This window comes from Scyliorhinus torazame, chromosome 5, assembly GCF_047496885.1.
Source record: "Scyliorhinus torazame isolate Kashiwa2021f chromosome 5, sScyTor2.1, whole genome shotgun sequence".
In the NCBI taxonomy this organism is placed as follows: domain Eukaryota; kingdom Metazoa; phylum Chordata; class Chondrichthyes; order Carcharhiniformes; family Scyliorhinidae; genus Scyliorhinus; species Scyliorhinus torazame.
The window spans coordinates 300,829,434-300,849,107 of NC_092711.1; the positions used below are offsets into that span (position 1 = coordinate 300,829,434).

The window sequence follows — 19,674 nt, forward strand, 5'->3', positions numbered from 1 at the left end:
TTGAGCCATAGAACCTTCTTTGGCAGCTAGTAGATTGTAAAGGTGGTCATTGATATTGTCAGCACACCGGCACAATATCGCAAGTCAGAGCAACTCGTAAGTGCTGATGCTTTGTCACAATTGTTGTTACAAATCGAGCATGACCCTGGTGCTATAGAAAAGAATCTATAGCACCAGCAAACCTGAAAAACATTTAATTAGTATTTTGTATTTCTCATTTGTGGATATGTACCGGTGGCTTCATCACAAGTTCAAAGATATACAAGAACCGATCCAGTGATGGGAAAGGTGATGGACTTGGTCGAAAAGTGAACGCTGTCAGACGTTCATAGAAAAAACCTTTACATCACACGAAGCCTTGAGTTGACAGTGCACAATGGAGTTCTATTGTGGGGAATCCATGTGATTATTCCTCCATGCCTGCATAGTAGAGTCCTTGACCAACTGCATGGGGACATCCTGGTGTGGTGAAGATGAAGGAATTGACATGCAGTTATTGTTGGTGGCCAGGATTAGATGCTCAAATTGAAGAGAAAGTAGGACAATGTCAATCCTGTGTAAAACTAAGGAACACTCCATTGTTGACACAGCCATGCAGATAATACACATCAATTATGCTGGTCCACTGAAGGGTCGCATATTTTCGTGATTGCGGATGCACAATCTAAATGGCCCGAAAATCATGATAATGAAGTCAACAACAACTGAATAGACCATTGCGGAAGATGCAAGATTTGGAACACCAGAGCAGATTGTTAGTGATAATGGAGCAGTTTACCGAGAAGGTCTCAGCTTCGAGAATCACATGGCTATACAATGCCACCTGCATTAAAGAAGCGGTATCAACAGGGATCGCGTGGCCGACATCATTAGGATCTTGCTATACTATGGTGACTTATTGTTTGAGATTGTTGAATCCAATCGATTTTTGCTACTGGTGCACTAACCTGTCAGGATCTTCTAATGAAAAGAATCTACAGCACCAGCAAACCTCTTCCACATGTACAGGAAGATATTCAGGGGATTCTCAATCAATTTCCTCACGTCTTTGAAGGTATGGGTACTCTTCCTTTACAATACAAGATACAATTGAAACCAAATGTCAAACCAGTGGTACACCCTCCGAGAAGATTTCCTGCTCCGTTACGTGAACGTTTAAAGCAAGAACTTGCACGCATGCAGAAACTTGGAATCATCTCCACGATTACAGCACCGACTGATTGGGTCACTTCGATGGTGTGTGTCAAGAAACCTACAGGAGAATTAAGAATCTGTATTGATCCAAAAGATTTAAACAAGAATATAAAGCATGAACATTATCCAAGACCAAAGCGTGAAGAGAATATCAGCGAGATGGCAAATGCAAAATTTATTTCTAAACTGGACGATTCCAGAGTATTTTGGGAAATGCAGCTGGATGATACAAGCAAGGAATTGTGTACGTTCAACACACCGTTTGGTCGTTACTGATTCAACAGAATGCCATTTGGCATAATCTCAGCATCGGAGATATTTAATCGTGCCATGGAACAAATGACTGAAGGCATAGATGGAGTCAGAGTGTACGTTAATGACATCTTCGTATGGTCATCTACACGTGAAGGGTATAATGCAAGGCTGTTGCAAGTCTGCCAGAGGATACACAAATTTGGCTTAAAGCTAAACAGATCCAAATGCAACTTTTGTATCTCAACTTTAAAATTCCTGGGTGATCAAATCTCAGAGCATAGTGTGCAACCAGACGACGATAGGATTGTTGCCATTCAGAAGATGACAGTCCCAGAGGACAAGAAAGCAGTGTTGAGATTCCTAGGCGTTGTAAATTTCCTTGGAAAGTTCATGCCAAACCTATCTTCAAGAACTGCAGCTTTGCGTCACCTTATCAAGAAAAGCACAACATTTTCGTGGACTGATGAGCACACCTCACCAGTTCGACCTCGTCAGCATTGACTACCGCACCGGTTCTTTCCTTCTTTGACTCTGAACGAGAAACAAAGATTTCCATAGCTGCAAGTCAAAGTCGAATTGGGGCAGTCCTATTTCAAAGAAATGATGATTCTTTGTGTTCATCTGTTGCTTATGCATCGCGATCGATGACTTCCAAAGGTATGCTCAGATAGAAAAAGGAATGTTTAGGCTTACTTACTGGAATTCTCAAACTTCATGACTATGTCTATGGACTAGCAATGTTCACGGTCGAAACTGATCACCGACCACTAGTACGCGTCATTCACAAAGATTTGAATGACAGGAGTCCTAGACTACAACGTATTCTCAAGCAGTTAAGACGGTACGATTTTCAACTTGTCTACACTCCGGGTAAAGATCTTATAATTGCTGATACATTATCTCGTTCTACCAACACAGAAGACCAACAACGGAGTTCATTCAACAGAGTGAAGCTCAAGTGCAGCTTCGAGCTGAAACTCTTCCAGCTTCGGACGACAAAATCAACCTCACCAGAGATGAGATATGTTGCAACGTGCCATCGACCATTTGAAAAATTGTTGGCCGAAAGGGCACTGTTCAAAATTCAGAAACATTCAATCTGAACTCACTGTTGTAGATGGTTTTCACTCCGTCTCATAGAACAGAGAACAGTACAGCACAGTACAGGCCCTTCAGCCCACGATGTTGTGCCGACCATTTATCCGAATCGAAGATCAACCTAACCTATACCCCTTCAATTTACTGCTGTCCATGTGCCTGTCTAAGAGTCGCTTAAATGTCCCTTATGACTGACTCCACCACCTCTGCTGGCAGTGCATTCCACACACCCACCACTCTCTGAATAAAGAACCTACCTCTGACATCTCCCCTATACCTTCCTCCAATCACCTTAAAACTATGTCCCCTCGTGACAGCCATTTCCACCCTGGGGAAAAGTCTCTGGCTGTCCACTCTATCCATGCCTCTCATCACCTTATACACCTCTATCAAGTCACCTCTCTGTCTTCTTCGCTCCAGTGAGAATAGCCCTAGCTCTCTCAACCTTTCTTCATAAGGCATGCCCTCCAGTCCAGGCAACATCCTGGTAAATCTCCTCTGTACCCTCTCCAAAGCATCCACATCCTTCCTATAATGATGCGACCAGAACTGGACACAATATTCCAAGAGTGGTCTAACTAGAGTTTTATAAAGCTGCAGTAAAACCTCGCGGCTCTTAAACTCAATCCCCCTGTTAATGAAAGCCAACACACCATACGCCTTCTTAACAACCCTATCAACCTGGGTGGCAACTTTGAGGGATCTATGTACGTGGACCCCAAGATCCCTCTGTTCCTCCACACTTCCAAGAATCCTGCCTTTAACCCTGTATTCAGTATTCAAATTCGACCTTCCAAAATGAATCACTTCACATTTATCAATGTTGAACTCCATCTGCCACTTCTCGGCCCAGCTCTGCATCCTGTCAATGTCCTGTTGTAACCTGCAACAACCCTCAACACTATCTACAACTCCACCAACCTTCATGTCATCGGCAAACTTACTAACCCACCCTTCCCCTTCCTCATCCAAGTCATTTATAAAAACCACAAAGAGCAGAGGTCCCAGAACAGATCCCTATGGGACACCACTGGTCACCGACCTCCAGGCGGAATACTTTCCATCCACCACCATTCGCGGTCTTCTTTTGGCCAGCCAATTCTGTATCCAGACAGCCAAATTTCCCTGTATCCAATGCCCCATAACTTTCTGAATGAGCCTACAATAGGGAACCTTATCAAATGCCATACTGAAATCCATATACACCACAACCACTGCCCGACCTTCATCAATGTGTCTCATCACATCCTCAAAGAATTCAATAGGCTTGTGAGGCATGACCTGCCCCTCACAAAGCCATGCTGACTATCTTTAATCAAACTATGTTTTTCTAAATAATCATAAATCCTATCTCTCAGAATCCTTTCCAATATTTTGCTCACCACAGACGTAAGACTGATGGGTCTGTAATTCCCAGGGATTTACCTATTCCCTTTCTTGAATAGGGGAACAACATTTGTCTCCCTCCAATCATCCGGTACTACTCCAGTGGAGAGTGAGGACACAAAGATCATCTCCAATGGCGCAGCAATCTCCTCACTCGCTTCCCGTAGTAACCTTGGGTATATCCCGTCAGGCCCAGGGGACTTATCTATCTTGATGCTTTTCAAAATTTCCAGCACATCCCCCTTCTTAATATCAACCTGTTTGAGACTATTAACCTGGTTCACACTGTTCTCATGGGCAACAAGGTTCCTCTCTCTAGTGAATACTGAAGCAAAGTATTCATTTAGGGCCCCCCCAGTCTCTTCAGACTCCAGGCACAAGTTCTCTTCACTATCCCTGATCGGCCCTACCCTCACTCTGATCATCCTCTTATTTCGCGCATAAGTGTAGAATGCCTTGGGGATTTCCCTAATGCTTCCCGCCAGGGATTTTTCATGCCCCTTTCCAGCTCTCCTCAGTCCATTTTGAGTTCCTTCCTGGCTACCTTGTAACCCTCTAGAGCTGAGTCAGATCCTTGTCTTGTTCGTATAGTTATTCCTATGACATTAAGACCCATGATACTACAGAAAAAAACAAAGGTCATCTAGGCATAGAGAAATTCAAACGAAGAGCAAGACAGGCAGTATATTGGCCAGGAATAAACAAGGACATAACAAATCTAATTTTAGAATGTGAAACCTGCCAGCGCAATCAATCAACTCAAAGTAAAGAAACACTTCTACCTCATGATCTTTAGAAGACTCCTTGATCGAAGGTTGGCATCTGACTCCACTGCAAAATCCGTGATCATGGCAACAAAAGAGATTTTTGTTCATCATGGGACTCCTTGCAAAGTCATGACAGACAATGGACCTTGTTTTGACAGCTATGAGTGGACAGAATTTGCTAATGCATACAATATTACTCACATAACTTCCAGTCCTCTCTATCCGCAATCCAATTGCAAGTTTGAAAAAGGCATTCACATTGTGAAACAACTTTTCAAAAAAGTTCTTAACTCTGATTCAGGCATGTTCTTAACTTTATTAAATTACAGAGCTACTCCTCTTGCAACTGGTTTATCTCCTGCTCAATTATTGATGAACAGAACATTGTGTACAACTCTTCCATCCATACGACTTCCTGATCCAGATCTTCAGCCCGTCATCAAGAAAATGCAACATCAACAGGGTATTCAGGATAAATACAACAATCAACATGTGAAACCACTGGAACCATTTAATCCAGGTGATCAAGTGAGAATTTGTATTCCCACTGGAGGATGGTCTGATCTAGCTAAGGTCATACATCAAGTCGCACCTCGTTCATACATCATTCAGACGAATGAAGGTTCAATTGTTAGAAGAAATCGTAGAGCACTTCTGAAAGTTCAATCTTCCAGTACGTTATTTCCTAATCTTCAATTCAATGAGAGTTTATTTCGTACTACAACAACATCTTCCAAGATACCACATGACTTCCAGAAGACGTTCAAGACTTCTACCACTCCACTGACTGGATTGACGAGATCATCCAGAATAAGAAAGAACCAGACAGACTTAATTTGTGAAGAAACACAAATTAACTGTTTGAATATTTTTTTCTGACTCATTTGTTAACTTTGTAAACATATCAATGTATTCTGTACTAATGTTGTTCATTTTTTCCTTCTGTCATGTAGAAAAGAAATGTCTAAAAAAAGGGAGATGTTATGATATGTATAGTACAAGTGTAGTAAAGGGTTAACAACAGAGACTACGTGTAACTGTAGCCACCTAAGTTGGCCAACTCCCGATTTAAAATGGCGAACGGCAAAGGCTGATGGGAAAGTCAGCCAACAAGACAGAAACCAGCGGCTGCAGGTTTGCTGTGTATTTACCTCTGCAAAAACCAGACAACATCGATACCAGCGGCCATCAGCATAACAAAGTAGCAGCCATCTGCATACTGATGAGCAATCCCCGGGAACAATAAGTAACATTTTGGACACACAAAGCAAAGCCAGACTCCTCGGCGCCAGCAGGAGCCAACACAAAGGAGGTGAATGAGCACCTCAAGACCGCCCATCGATCAGGGAACCGCTCCAGTATTGGAGAAAATCGAACCAAGTGATTGGGACAAAGTCCAATCACTTGGGACCAGGTACAGGGTCTGCCCCGAAAGGCAGGAAGCCCCTGGGGACTATAAGAGTTAAGCCCAAAGTTCAAATCGCTCTCTTCGCGCTCTTCAGCAGCTCTCTTCATTCTTCTTCACCTCTGCATCCTGCCCGGGTCACCCAGCAACACGAACCAACATTGACCGTGACCGGTGCATTAACTCCAGTGATCGCTGAAGCCCGTAAGTCTTAATTCAACACTCGCTACGAGATAGGCGCTCCTAGCTACCAATCCGTACCAACTTCGAATCCCGCAGACTCAGAACCCAAACGAAAGGCCATTTGTTCCCCTGACCTGGTGGGCCAGTCCGAAGTTAAGTATAGGCCTGTTAGTTGTAGAAGTAGCTTAGACGTAGAATTTGTGCATGAGTAGCGATTACGGTGTAAAATAAATGTGCTTTGATTTAAATCTTACTAATCGGTGTATTGGGTTAATGATCATTACTCGGACTTGAACCTCGTGGCGGTATCATAAAGATACCTGCCGACTCGAGAGCAAAGGTAATAAAACAGAGCAATTGAACCAAGGAGAAAATCAGCAACATAACTCAACACTAGATGCCGTTATTAAGTGATTGTATACAAGGCTGCATCTCTAGGAATACTGGGAGAAGCTGATGATAAAGAGAGAGAAAGCTGAGGGAGATTTCATTGTAGAGATATAGCACGAGGTTGAGTTATGATGTAGTTTAATAGTTAGAGAGAATATTGATTACTGTACTACAGATTCAGTATTATTATTTTATTATCTGTTACTTAGTAAAGTGTGCAAACCAAATCAAGTTAGTAGTGTAAAATAAATTTGTTTTGATTTAATCTTCTTAGTTTTATATTCTTTGTCAACACTACATATCTGGCTATCTTGGAGAACAAGACGAGGAATATAACAAAGTTCACAGATCAATATTCCACAACTGACCGGTGACCAGAACTTGAAATGGACCAGCCATATAAATACTGTGGCTACAAGAGCAGCTCTGAGGCTAAGAACTCCACAACAAGTAACTCACCTCCTGATTCCACAAAACCTGTCCACCATCCACAAGGCACAAGTCAGGAGTGTGGTGGTGTAATACTTACCACTTGCAGGTCCAACAACTCAAGAAGCTCACCACCAACACGCTTGATCAGTCTCCCATCCACCACCTTAAACAGTCACTCTCTCAGTCACCAGCAAACAGTGGCTGCAGTGTGTCGCATCGACAAGATGCAACTCCCCATGCCTCCTGTAACAGAACCTTCCAAGCATTCTACCTCTACCACTTGGAAGGGAAAGGGCAGCAGATGAATGGGACCACCTTTGTTTGAAAGTTCTTCTCCAAGCCACACACCATGTTAAATTCGAGCTGTATAGCCATTCCTTCACTGTCGCTGGGTCAAAATTCTGGGACTCCCTCCCTAACGGCAGTGTGGGTGTACCTACACCAGATGGTTTGCAGCGGTTCAAGAAGGTGACTCACCACCACTTTCTCAAGGGCCATTGGGGATGGGAAACTGGCCTAGTCAGTGATGCTCATCCCCCATGAAAATGAAGGACAGGCACTTGGATGAAGTGAAAGAGAACTATTGACATACATGAACCTGTACAAGAGTGACTGCATTCACAAGAGAGGAAGAGAAAGAAATGGATGAGTTTTAAGCAGGACGAGACCATGGATACCAAATAGCAGGACCAGCCTTTTCCTTCTCTCACGCTTTGCACCCCCCCGCCCCGCCCCCGACAACAAATATCAAATCTTTGCAGCATCTTATCCATAAACCTGTCAGTCACACCACGACATGCGTGTAGAGTTAGGTGGAGTGCGAGCAATGGAACAGATACTGACCTTCCACATCCTCAGAGAAGGAAGAGTTGAGGTTTGGCCGAGGTCGGGCAGGGCGTTTGGAGATTGTGATTGGCTGGCGTTTCCTGGGCGCCGCTCTGGGAGGTGGCACTGGAGGAGCAGCGTTCTCCTCCGGCGGGAATCGAAATATCTGAAAAATTAGAACAAGAATGGAGACATATTCCCAGAATCCCTTCCCAAAAATTCTAATCAGCCAACCATCTTTCCTTCTGCTGATTTCTTCAAAGGCTATAAAAGGTCTGAAAGTTAGACTTGCCATGTTTTCCACCCCCCCCCCCCCCCCCCCCCAAATCGCTGGCTGCAAGCTCAGCAGGACAAACCTCCTCTGCAGACAGGGTGGGAGGTCAGGACCAGAGCTGAAGAAATTCCAAGATGCAGATGTTCCAGCCTGGAACAGAGGGGAGGTTCCAAGTTCTATATCATGAGAGCACCGGATTAACAACAGCAACAGTTCAATCATTAGCGCAAGTTGCTGCCTGCCAGGAGTTACTGAGCCACACAAGTGAGAGGGAGCTGGATTTATACAAATCCCTAACAAAAGTTTCAGTTTACACAGCATGCTAATCCAGCACACTCAGGTTCAGGTACCCAACCAGGTCAGTTCAAACAGGATCATCAGGACTCACTGATCACTAGATTTATATTTAAATATATTTATTCAAAGATCACAGCAGTTCTTTGTAACAGTGTGATCTTTAATAAGGGGCCCTGATGTTATAGCATACTTTTTTTGAAAAGGACTCTTGATAGAAGAGCGGAACTAGTGCTATAATAACTGGGGATGTGGGTTGACACCATGTTGCTTTATATGGTGAGTTTATGTTCTTAACAGTGTTGTGGAGCAGATGTGCTGAGTTCCAGCCATGTGCTTTATTACTTGGATGGCAAGAAAGAGCCTATTAAATCAAGTGAAAAATAATATTCCATGCTGCAGAGGCCATTATTATGAATCTATAAATCGTGGCTCGGTGATAACACTCACTCAGGAGGGCGTGCATTCAAGTCCACTCCAGAGACTTGAGCACATTATCCAGGTTAATACTCCTGTGCAACACTGAGGGAGTGCTGCATTGCTCAAGGTGCTGACCTTTGGTCCCACTGTCCTCTTAGCTGGGCACAGAAGATCCCATCTATTTGAAAAGCAGGCGAGTTTACACCAATGTCTCAGCCAATATTTATCCCTCAACCAACAAGAATAAAAACAGATGACCTGATATTTTATAATGGATCCTTGCTGTGTGCAATTTGGTTCCCACATTTCACAGTGACTACACTTCACTGCCTGTAAAGCATTCAGATGTCTCAAGGTTGTGAAAGGTGAAATAGAAAGTTTTCCTTTCTTCCTGATAGCTGATGTGTTGGGTGCTCTGGATCCGTGGAACACATACAGGCCACCAACACTTAAAATAGTGCAACACTATTTTATTAAGTTAGAAACTGTTGAACATACTTTCACTGTGGGTTAACACGATGTTAGATTAAACTAAAGACCTATGCCTGTCCTAACCAGTCTATGCACTCAGCACATGGTGAAGATCTGTGCTGTAAGCTGTAAGCTCTGTCCTTCTAGGAGGCTGCATCCAGAATGAGCGGAAACTCTGATGCCCCCTGTCTTTATAGTGAGTGTGCTCTAACTGGTGATTGGCTGCGGTGTTGTGTGTGTTGATTGGTCCCACTGTGTGTCCGTCAGTGTGTGTGTATCTGCACCATGATATACTAGTGTATATTATGACAATAGCTTCTGCCTGCAAAACAAACTCCTTTGCCACCCTGTTTGACAACTGGCAATGCGTGGGGAAAAAAAACTTTTATTAGCCACTGCCTGTGTCACAGAACAATGGACCACGTAGACCTTGTTTAACTGTAAGTGCAGAGCCAGAGTACAAGAATACAAGGATAACAAAGCGTAAGCAAGACTATGCACGATGTCTCTCTCTCCTCCTGCCCTTCCCCCACCTCCACTCCTCACCAACTCTTTCAGGTGCTCCCTTCCGCATTCATGTAACACCTTGCAGTAGGGTGAACCATCAAGAGATGTAACCCAAGTCACTTTTTTCCCCTCACCCCTTGCCCAAGTTTGGGGGTCAACCAACACAAGAAAGACCCGTTGTGAAATGCAAGGCCTCCCTCTGGTCTGTGCAGCTTAGTATAATTGTTATTAGCAGTTTAGTTGCAATTAGTAACATTGTTATTCACTTGGAAAGGGAGAATGCAAGACAAAAAATATTTTTCTTGCTTACATAACTATTTAATTGACTAAGTAATCCCCAACATTATAGTAATTCCTATTTTGAAATCAGGTCTCTAGAATTCTTAACCTGCATTAACAGGAGCAGAAACAGTGGTAAAAATGTCAGACATTTTACTTCTGGTCAAGGTTCCCGAATAGACCAGAGTAGACTTTACCTTTTCGTAATGCTCGATCAGGATTTCCACGACAATGTTCTGAAACTTGATGTTTATCATGGCCGCAACTGTATCTTCTTGCGCTCTCATTAACGTTGGTCCAAATATCACCCCCATGTTGAAAGCCGTCATTAAGTTCTCCTTATTGTGGCTACAAACGCTGCACAAACACAGAATGGCATCACTGATACGGCAAAGCCCACTTTCAAAACCTCAACAGGGGTCTACCCGAGTCATCAACCACATTCAGGTTGCCTGCACAGGGTATGACAGAAACCAAACTAGTAACTCTCAGGGCAACAATCAGCTCACATCCCACCATGGCTGCCTGGTAATGTGTTTTTCCTACAAAAGCTGGGATCAGCAACAGTGGCCACAAGGCCGTTGGTTTCTCATAAAATCCAACTGCTTTTCTAATACCCGAAGGAAACCGGCCAACCTTGCTCAGACTTGCCTTTGGGTGACTCCAGTCCCACACCTATAAAGCTGACTCCTGAAATGGCCAAGTAATCAATTCAGCTGTATCATCAACTAGGGATGAGCAATAAATGCCAGCTTTGTTAAAGACATCCACATCGGCAGAATGAATGAACAAAATAGAAAAGATGAATAGCAGGTGAGAGAAAGGCAAGTGGCTCTGCTTGGGGGCACTGGAATACTCATCCACAAAGTGACATTGCCGTAAACATGGACATGCCCTTCTCATCGTAATTTACAGCACAAGTACCACAAAGGAACACTTGTAAAAATAAAGAGTTTGGTGATCATGATAATGTCGAAACTCGTCAATGTCTCAAATGATCGGGCGTTAAACATTTTCTATGAGGAAGAACCAGATGAAGATTTTTTCCCAGGCATTATCAAAATCAGTGAGTGCGGCACGGTAGCACAGTGGTTAACATTGTTTCTTCACAGCTCCAGCGTCCTAGGTTTGATTCCTGGCTTGGGTCACTGTCTGTGCGGAGTCTGCACGTTCTCCTCGTGTCTGTGTGAGTTTACTCCGGGTGCTCCGGTTTCCTCCCACAGTCCAAAGATGTGCAGGTCAGGTGGATTGGCCTTGCTAAATTGCCCTTGGGTGTCCAAAAAGGTTAGGTGGGGTTACTGGGATAGGGTGGAGGTGTGGGCTTAAGTAGTGTGCTCTTTCCAAGGGCCGGTGCAGACTCGATGGGCCAATTGGCCTCCTTCTGCACTGTACATTCTATGATTCGACAAAGTCAACGTTTTGCCCTCTCAAAGAATGGCAAGTATATAACCTCCATACAACTATATACAAGCATAACTGTAACCTAGTAATGGAACAAAGATGTGGTGGGGAATAATATTAAACGTTGGTGATGGTAAGCTCCACTTCTCCCTTCAAGTTTCCAATGGAATTGTGAACTGGAATGGAGGACAATTTAATCACGTGCATCAGTCACCATCACCAGCGACACAGCAGCATCAGCAGAGGACTGGAAGCAAGTTTCCCATCTGATTTTTCAGATAAGGGTATCTGCAGCACGGTAACACTCAGCAAGCAGAACAAAAAAAAACGTGAAGATCAAATCCAGAACGACAAGGGTATGCAGCCGAGGGGAAACAGATAGAATACATCTGATGGCAGGTAGCACAACTGAGTCCGACAGACCAGGACTGCCCAGTTATAATCTCCAGTCTAGAGCACAGCCAATGGATAGTGTACCTAATTGTACCAGTGAAACTCAAAAGCGAAAGTTTGTCAGATAGGACTACTGACTTACCCTGTGTGGATAATGAACAGCATATTGTGGAAAAGTGTAGCTACGTATGCCACACATGCAGAAGGGGGATGGATGCTGGTGGTCATGCACATCTTTTTTGTATCGACTATTTAAAGAGAAATTTATCTTTTTATGTGAAGTGTCATTCGCTTGTTAATTCAGGTTTGATTTCACCCAAATCAGAATCAATGTAAAGTAAAAGTGACAAAAAGTGAAATCTTTTTGGTAATTTCTTCACTTGGGGATCATTTGGTAAATGTGGTCACTTTGTTTTACGTTTTCCCCCACAGCAATCATAAAAATGTTTAGTGGAATGAGTTCCACAAAAGCTGAAAAATTAATGATATTCATTGGAGACAGGACGCAAGTGCTTGTGTACAGACAGGACAACAACTGGAGGGTAAAATACAAACATGGGGCGGGCGGGATTGTCCAGCTCTTCCCACCGTCACGATCCTCTAGTCCCACCAAAGCCGACCCACCCATAACGGATTCCCCAGCAGCGAGGCGGACCAACCATACAAAATCCCGTTGACTTTGAAGGGACCGGAAGATCGAACTGGCGACTATGGCTGTGGGATGGGCGGGGGGGGGGGGCTGTAACATCCCGAACATAGACAGAAATGCACCAATGGCTGGGGTTTGTGCTGTACATTCAGTGCGAGTGTTCCTTTTTTAAAACCGCTGACACATCAATATATCTCCCCAGGTCCAAAAGCACAGACAATTTAGAAGTCATGATCTTTATGCTGAACAATTGGTTCCTGTGATACTTACTTCATTAGATGTTTAATGATGAGTTCCAACATTTCCCGATTTTTTTCAGGCAGCTTGTGTACCAAGGAGTGAATGGCACCAAGCCTATAATCCAGGTTGTCGGATTCTGCAACATATTAAACATCTCGTCACAACAGGACAGTTTTGTATTCAACCTTTTAATTTCCAACTTCAATATCCTCTAACCTAGTCTCGTCGTTACACCTTCAGATTCAGAATATAATGTAATACACTGCAACCATAATTATCCTCAGGCAGAAATCAATTTAACACCCTTTTTATAACTGCATTCATTAAAATATTCTATCAAAGGCTAACATGTGACATTCTGCCGACACACTAACAGATACAGAGGGAGGGATTTTCTGGCTGTAGCCGCCGGTGGCATTTTCTTGTCCTGCCAATGATAACCACCTGCCACGCGGGCTCCCCACCAGCCGAGGGTGCAAATAACAGGAAACCCCATCGACAGCGGTGGGACAGGAAGGTCCCATGCCGGCCAATGGCCTGCTGCAAAACACACTGCCGAAATTTCGGCCACTGTCAAGTTCTTATTTCCCACCTTCCTTTCTTCTCTCAAACTTTCGCAGCTCCCTTCCCTTTCTCAACAACAACGATTTTTCTTCGGTAACTTGGTAGAAAGAAAGCCTCGGTACCTTACCAAAGTGGCCATTCTGCAAATCCTCACCATGGAGGTTTCAGCAGGCTACCCAACTATCAGGTCCCATGACAAACGAGGTTGTCCACAGCTGACAGCCACTCTCATGTCCATTGCTGATTACTGACCAGGAAGACAAATCTGGCAAATTTTCCCCACTCCAGGTCAAGGCTCCCAAACCAGATATGATGCATTTTTGTGATGGGCCAACAGTTCAGACCTGAAGACCAACACAGGATTTTCTTCAGTAGCATAACCCCAATCTTCCCGTCACTTTGTCATATTAGTTCTCCCACTCCAACCTTTCTGTCCTTGGTCTGCCTCAGTATTCCAATAAAGCTCAAGGAACAGTATCCCAACTTTCAACTTGGCACTGTCTTTTGACTGGTGTTCAACGATTTAACTTTATGACCTCTGCCTCCATCTTTTTTCAGGTACATTTGTTTTGCTGGGTCAGATTCATCTCATTTCTTTCTTTCTCCCTTCCTGTTACATTCAGATTGTTGTTATGTAGCGATTCACGCCTCATCGGGACACTTCTTTAGTTTCTTCACTAACCCATCACCGCTCTCTTTAGCTGCTGCACCATGAAACCATTTGTCATTTCATTTCTTCTGCCCAGCACCCTATAAGAGACCTTCCGTCCTCTTCCCTTTCTGTCCCCTTTCCGCTGGCTTAAATCTCATTACATTTCCATCTTTCCTCAGTTCTGAAGAAACAGGTCATCAACCCGAAACGTTGGCCTAGATTCTCATCCTCAAGATGGGGTAGCTGCAGGAATGCAGAAAATCTCTGGCTCACCCCACCTCTCTCGGGACGATGATTTCATTGGGAGAAGGGGATGCGGTGCAATGTGGCTGGAGTCGGACCAGCCGACCCTGGGAGAATCTCAGAGGCAGCCACAGGGATGACTGGTTGCAAAGAGGGGCTATTTAAAAGGCCACCTCAGAGCTATGGGACTTTTGTCCCAGTTAAAAACTTCCAGCCTTCACTCCTCACTCACTCCCCATGCTGCATCTACGTCACCTCATGTCACCCCCTTGGCTCCCAATGAATTTTTATTGCCACCTAATTTTACTGCGCCTCATGCCAAGGTATGCCCTCAAAAAACCTCAATGGCTTCCTCATGCCTCCTATGCCAAGCTACGCCACTTCCATGCCCATTCTCTCACTATATACCACATATAAACAAAGAACCCTGTTGTGACAGTGGGATGCTTTAAGGAAACAAGTAATGGATTAATAAAAATAGTTTTTTAACACAGCCCAATAAAAGTGTCAATCATTCAGACCCCTTTAAAGTTTTAATATCAGAAACCGCAAGCCCATGTAATCTCTTTATCTTGTGTAATAAACATTGTGACAGAAGAGATCAGAGGGCCAGAGCTGTCAATCAAGCAACATTTTCTCTGGGGCTCGGGTGTTTTAGTGCTCTAATGGATGTCTGGACCCTCAGCCGAGAATACATAATGAGGCTTGGCTGAGAGCCCAGAAAAACATTAATCTGTTCAAACACCTGTCTATCCCCACAATAGAGCTGGCCAGGTTGGGAAGGCAGGTTGTGGGCTTTAGATCCATCCCAGGCCACACCCTTAAAAGGCACTCGTGAAAATTGGAAACCCAAGGAATGTGGTTATGAATCTCAGAATTCTGACTAATTTTTAAATGGATCCCAAGTCACCCTGACTCAATGAAAAATCCAGACCATTAACTCTGATTCTCTCCACTGATGCTGCCCTCGGTTGTTTAAACAGACTAATATTTTTGGGGGCTATCAGCCAAGCTTTATTATGTATTCTTGGCTGAGAATTCATTAGAGAAGTAAAACATAAGAACATAAGAACTAGGAACAGGAGTAGGCCATCTGGCCCCTCGAGCCTGCTCCGCCATTTAATGAGATCATGGCTGATCTTTGTGGACTCAGCTCCACTCTCCGGCCCGTACACCATATCCCCAAATCCCTTTATTCTTTCAAAGGCATCTATCTTTTTCTTAAAAACGTTTAAAGAAGGAGCCTCAACTGCTTCACTGGGCAAGGAATTCCAGAGATTCACAACCCTTTGGGTGAAGAAGTTCCTCCTACACTCCGTCCTTAATCTACCTCCCCTTATTTTGAGGCTATGCCCCCTAGTTCTGCTTTCCCCGACCAGTGGAAACAACCTGCCCGCATCTATCCTATCTATTCCCTTCATAATTTTATATGTCTCAATAAGATCCCCCCGCATCCTTCTAAACTCCAATGAGTACAGTCCCAGTCTACTCAACCTCTCGTCATAATCTAATCCCCTCAACTCTGGGATCAACCTAGTGAATCTCCTCTGCACTCCCTCCAGTGCCAATATGTCCTTTCTCAGGTAAGGAGACCAAAACTGAACACAATACTCCAGATGCGGCCTCACCAACACCCTATACAATTGCAGCATAACCTCACTAGTGTTGAACTCCATCCCTCTAGCAATGAAAGACAAAACTCGATTAGTCTTCTTAATCACCTGTTGCACCTGCACACCAACATTTTGCGACTCGTGCACCAGCACACCCAGGTCCCTCTGCACAGCAGCATGTTTTAACATCTTACCGTTTAAATAATAATCCATTCTGCTGTTATTCCTCCCAAAATGGATAGCCTCACACTTGGCAACATTGAATTCCATCTGCCAGACCCTAGCCCATTCACCTAACCTATCCAAATCCTTCTGCAGACTTCCGGTATCCTCTGCCCTTTTTGCTTTACCACTCACCTTAGTGTCGTCTGCAAACTTTGACACATTGCACTTGGTCCCCAACTCTAAATCGTCTATGTAAATTGTGAACAACTGCGGGCCCAACACTGATCTTTGAGGGACCCCACTAGTTACAGGTTGCCAACCAGAGAAACACCCATTTATCCCCACTCTCTGCTTTCTGTTAGTTAACCAATCCTCTACCCATGCTACCACTTTACCCTCAATGCCATGCATCTTTAGTTTATGCAGCAACCTTTTGTGTGGCACCTTGTCAAAAGCTTTCTGGAAATCCAGATATACCACACCCATTGGCTCCCCGTTATCTACTGCACTGGTAACGTCCTCAAAAAATTCTACCAAATTAGTCAGACACGACCTACCCTTTGTGAACCCATGCTGCGTCTGCCCAATGGGACAATTTCCCTCCAGGTGCCCCGCTATTTCCTCCTTAATGATAGATTCCAGCATTTTCCCTACAACCAAAGTTAAGCTTACCGGCCTATAATTACCCGCTTTCTGCCGACCTCCTTTTTTTAAACAGTGGTGTCACATTTGCTACTTTCCAATCCTCTGGGGCCACCCCAGAGTCTAGTGAATTTTGATAAATTATCACTAGTGCGTTTACAATTTCCCTAGCCATCTCTTTTAACACTCTGGGATGCATCCCATCAGAGCCAGGAGACTTATCTACCTTTAGCCCCATTAGCTTGCCCAATACTGCCTCCTTAGTGATTACAATCATCTCAAGGTCCTCACCTATCATATCCTTATTTCCATCAGTCACTGGCTGTTATTTGTGTCCTCCACTGTGAAGACTGACCCAAAAAACCTGTTCAGCTCCTCAGCCATTTCCCCGTCTCCTATTATTAAATCTCCCTTCTCATCTTCCAAAGGACCAATATTTACCTTAGCCACTCTTTTTTGTCTTATATATTTGTAGAAGCTTTTACTGTCTGCTTTTATGTTCTGAGCCAGTTTACTTTCATAGTCTACCTTACTCTTCTTTATGGCTTTTTTAGTAGCTTTCTGTTGTCCCCTAAAGACTTCCCAGTCCTCTAGTCTCCCACTAATTTTTGCCACTTTGTATGTTTTTTCCTTCAATTTGATACTCTCCCTCACCTCCTTAGATATCCACGGTCGATTTTCCCCTTTCTACCGTCTTTCCTTTTTGTCGGTATGAACCTTTCCTGAACACTGTGAAAGATCGCTCGGAAGGTTCTCCACTGTTCCTCAACTGCTTCACCATGAAGTCTTTGCTCCCAGTCTACCTTAGCTAGTTCTTCTCTCATCCCATTGTAATCGCCTTTGTTTAAGCACAAAACACTAGTGTTTGATTTTACCTTGTCATCCTCCAACTGTATTTTAAATTCCACCATATTGTAGTCACTCCTTCCAAGAGGATCCCGAACTATAAGATCATTAATCAATCCTGCCTCATTACACAGGACTAGATCTAGGACCGCTTGTTCCCTTGTAGGTTCCTGAGCCCCAGAGAAAACATTGCTTGATTGACAGCTCTGGCCCTCTTGAACTCGTCTGTCACAATGTTTATTTACGCAAGATAAAGATATTTAAGGGTTTGCAGGTGCTGATATTGGCCTAACCTGCTAAGTGCTTCCAACATTTTCTGTTCTTATTCCAGGATGTTCTTGACTGCTTGACTCAGATCCACCTGGATGACAATTTTTCTTCTTAAAAATTGGATGGGGATGTCTTTGCAAGGCCAGCATTTATCGCCATCCCTAAGTGCCCTCAAGAGGGCAGTGAGCCACCTTCTGTAGGTAAATTAGGTGGCTTGCTCAACCATTTCAGAGGCCAGTTAAGAGTCGACCACATTGCTGTGGCCCTTGAATCACATATGGGCCAGACCAGGTAAGGATGACAGATTTCCTTCCCTAAAGGGCATTAGTGAATCAGATGAGTTTTGATGACAACTTGGTAGTTCCAGTGTCACCATCACTGGTCCCTGCATGTTATTCCAGATTTAATTAATTGAATTAAATTTCCCAGCCGCTGTGGTGGGATTTGAACTTGTGTCTCTCGATCATTAGTCCAGCCCTCTGGATTACTAGTAGAGTGACAAACACTATGCCACCATATATATGCCACCATATATCCCAATTTACCAACTAAGCCATGCAGTGCGAGACACCTTCAAGGGTGAACAAGAAAAGAACACTTACTGGATGCAGATACTAGTTCTCTATGTAGCTTGTAGGTCATCACTGGCTCTTCCAGATTCCTGCATTGATCAGAGAGTAGGGGTTTTAATAATTGGCCTACAACAAAGTGTTATGGCTGTATGAAACAGAAATATTAGCAGTTATTAAAAAAATGCAGACTGTACCTTCATGCCCACCTCCAAGGCAAGACATGTTTAATTGGGGAGGTGGGGGTGGGGTAGGGGTGGCAGATGTCATTTGTCCTAAAACCACTGTCAACAAAGTTTCAAACTCAAACAGTGCCAATATCTTGAAGCAAATAGGCGACTGCACATCCTCTGCATTTATACAGTGTTACATATATCAATGGAAATTAGGTCTGTGTTTCTCATGTGATACTAGATTAGGTAATACATCATTGTCAAGTCCAGATGGAAAAGTTAACATTAGTCTGGCTACGAAAGAGAGATTTGCTGAGGATACAAAGATAGGTGGGAAAATGAATTGGGAAGACACATGGGGCTGGAATTTAAACACTTTGAAGGTGTGTGGCTCACCCACCTTCGGGCTAATTGAGACCCTCCAGTGTGAAAGCCTAGAGAATACTCAAGAGGATGTTGTAAACCATCAGCAGCCTTTCCTAAAACTCAAGGGAATTAGTTACTTTGCCAAGGAAGGATATTCCTGCCCAAGATGAAGTAAAACAAAAATTCCCAAAACGAGGAGATTGTCCTTTGAGGAGGGATTGAGTTGACCAGGCCTATATTCCCTGCAATTTAGAAGTCTGAGAGATTATCACGTTGAAAGGGCTAGATGCCGAGAGGACCTTTCTCCTGCCTCAGAGACGTGAAGTGAAATTTAATTAGTCGAAAAGGTGCGAATTTGGGAATTCTCTACCACCAAGGGCTAGTGGATGCTCAGTCATTGAGTACATTCAAGACGGAGATTGATTAATACTTATCTGGGCATGAAGGTAATTAACGCATAATGCAGGAAGGCGGATCAACCATGATCTTAGAGAATGGCAGAGCAGGCTTGAAGGGTGCATTTCTTACGTAACAGGGAAAATAAGCATAAGATGCAGATATTACAGAGCACCCAGATGCTTCTCCCCACCTGGTGATGACTGAACTGAAAGTGGAGCTGCATGAGATACTTGCAAGAGGAATGCAATTTCCACTGTGCTATTTCACATCTCCCCCCTCAATACTGAGCCAATTTTCAGGCCACAGCAG

At 43.9% G+C, this 19,674-nt stretch overlaps 1 protein-coding gene across 1 annotated transcript in view; it reads right to left on the bottom strand.

Moving 5' to 3' along the window:
* ophn1 (oligophrenin 1) overlaps window positions 1-19,674 on the bottom strand; it is a 230,177-nt gene that overhangs the window by 60,123 nt on the left and 150,380 nt on the right. The window contains exons 16-19 of the mRNA XM_072505810.1: window positions 18,461-18,519; window positions 12,894-12,999; window positions 10,378-10,537; window positions 7,954-8,101 (exon numbers count right to left, since the gene is read on the bottom strand). Of these exons, the coding sequence (XP_072361911.1) occupies window positions 7,954-8,101; window positions 10,378-10,537; window positions 12,894-12,999; window positions 18,461-18,519 (473 nt within the window). The remainder of the gene's footprint in view (window positions 1-7,953; window positions 8,102-10,377; window positions 10,538-12,893; window positions 13,000-18,460; window positions 18,520-19,674) is intronic.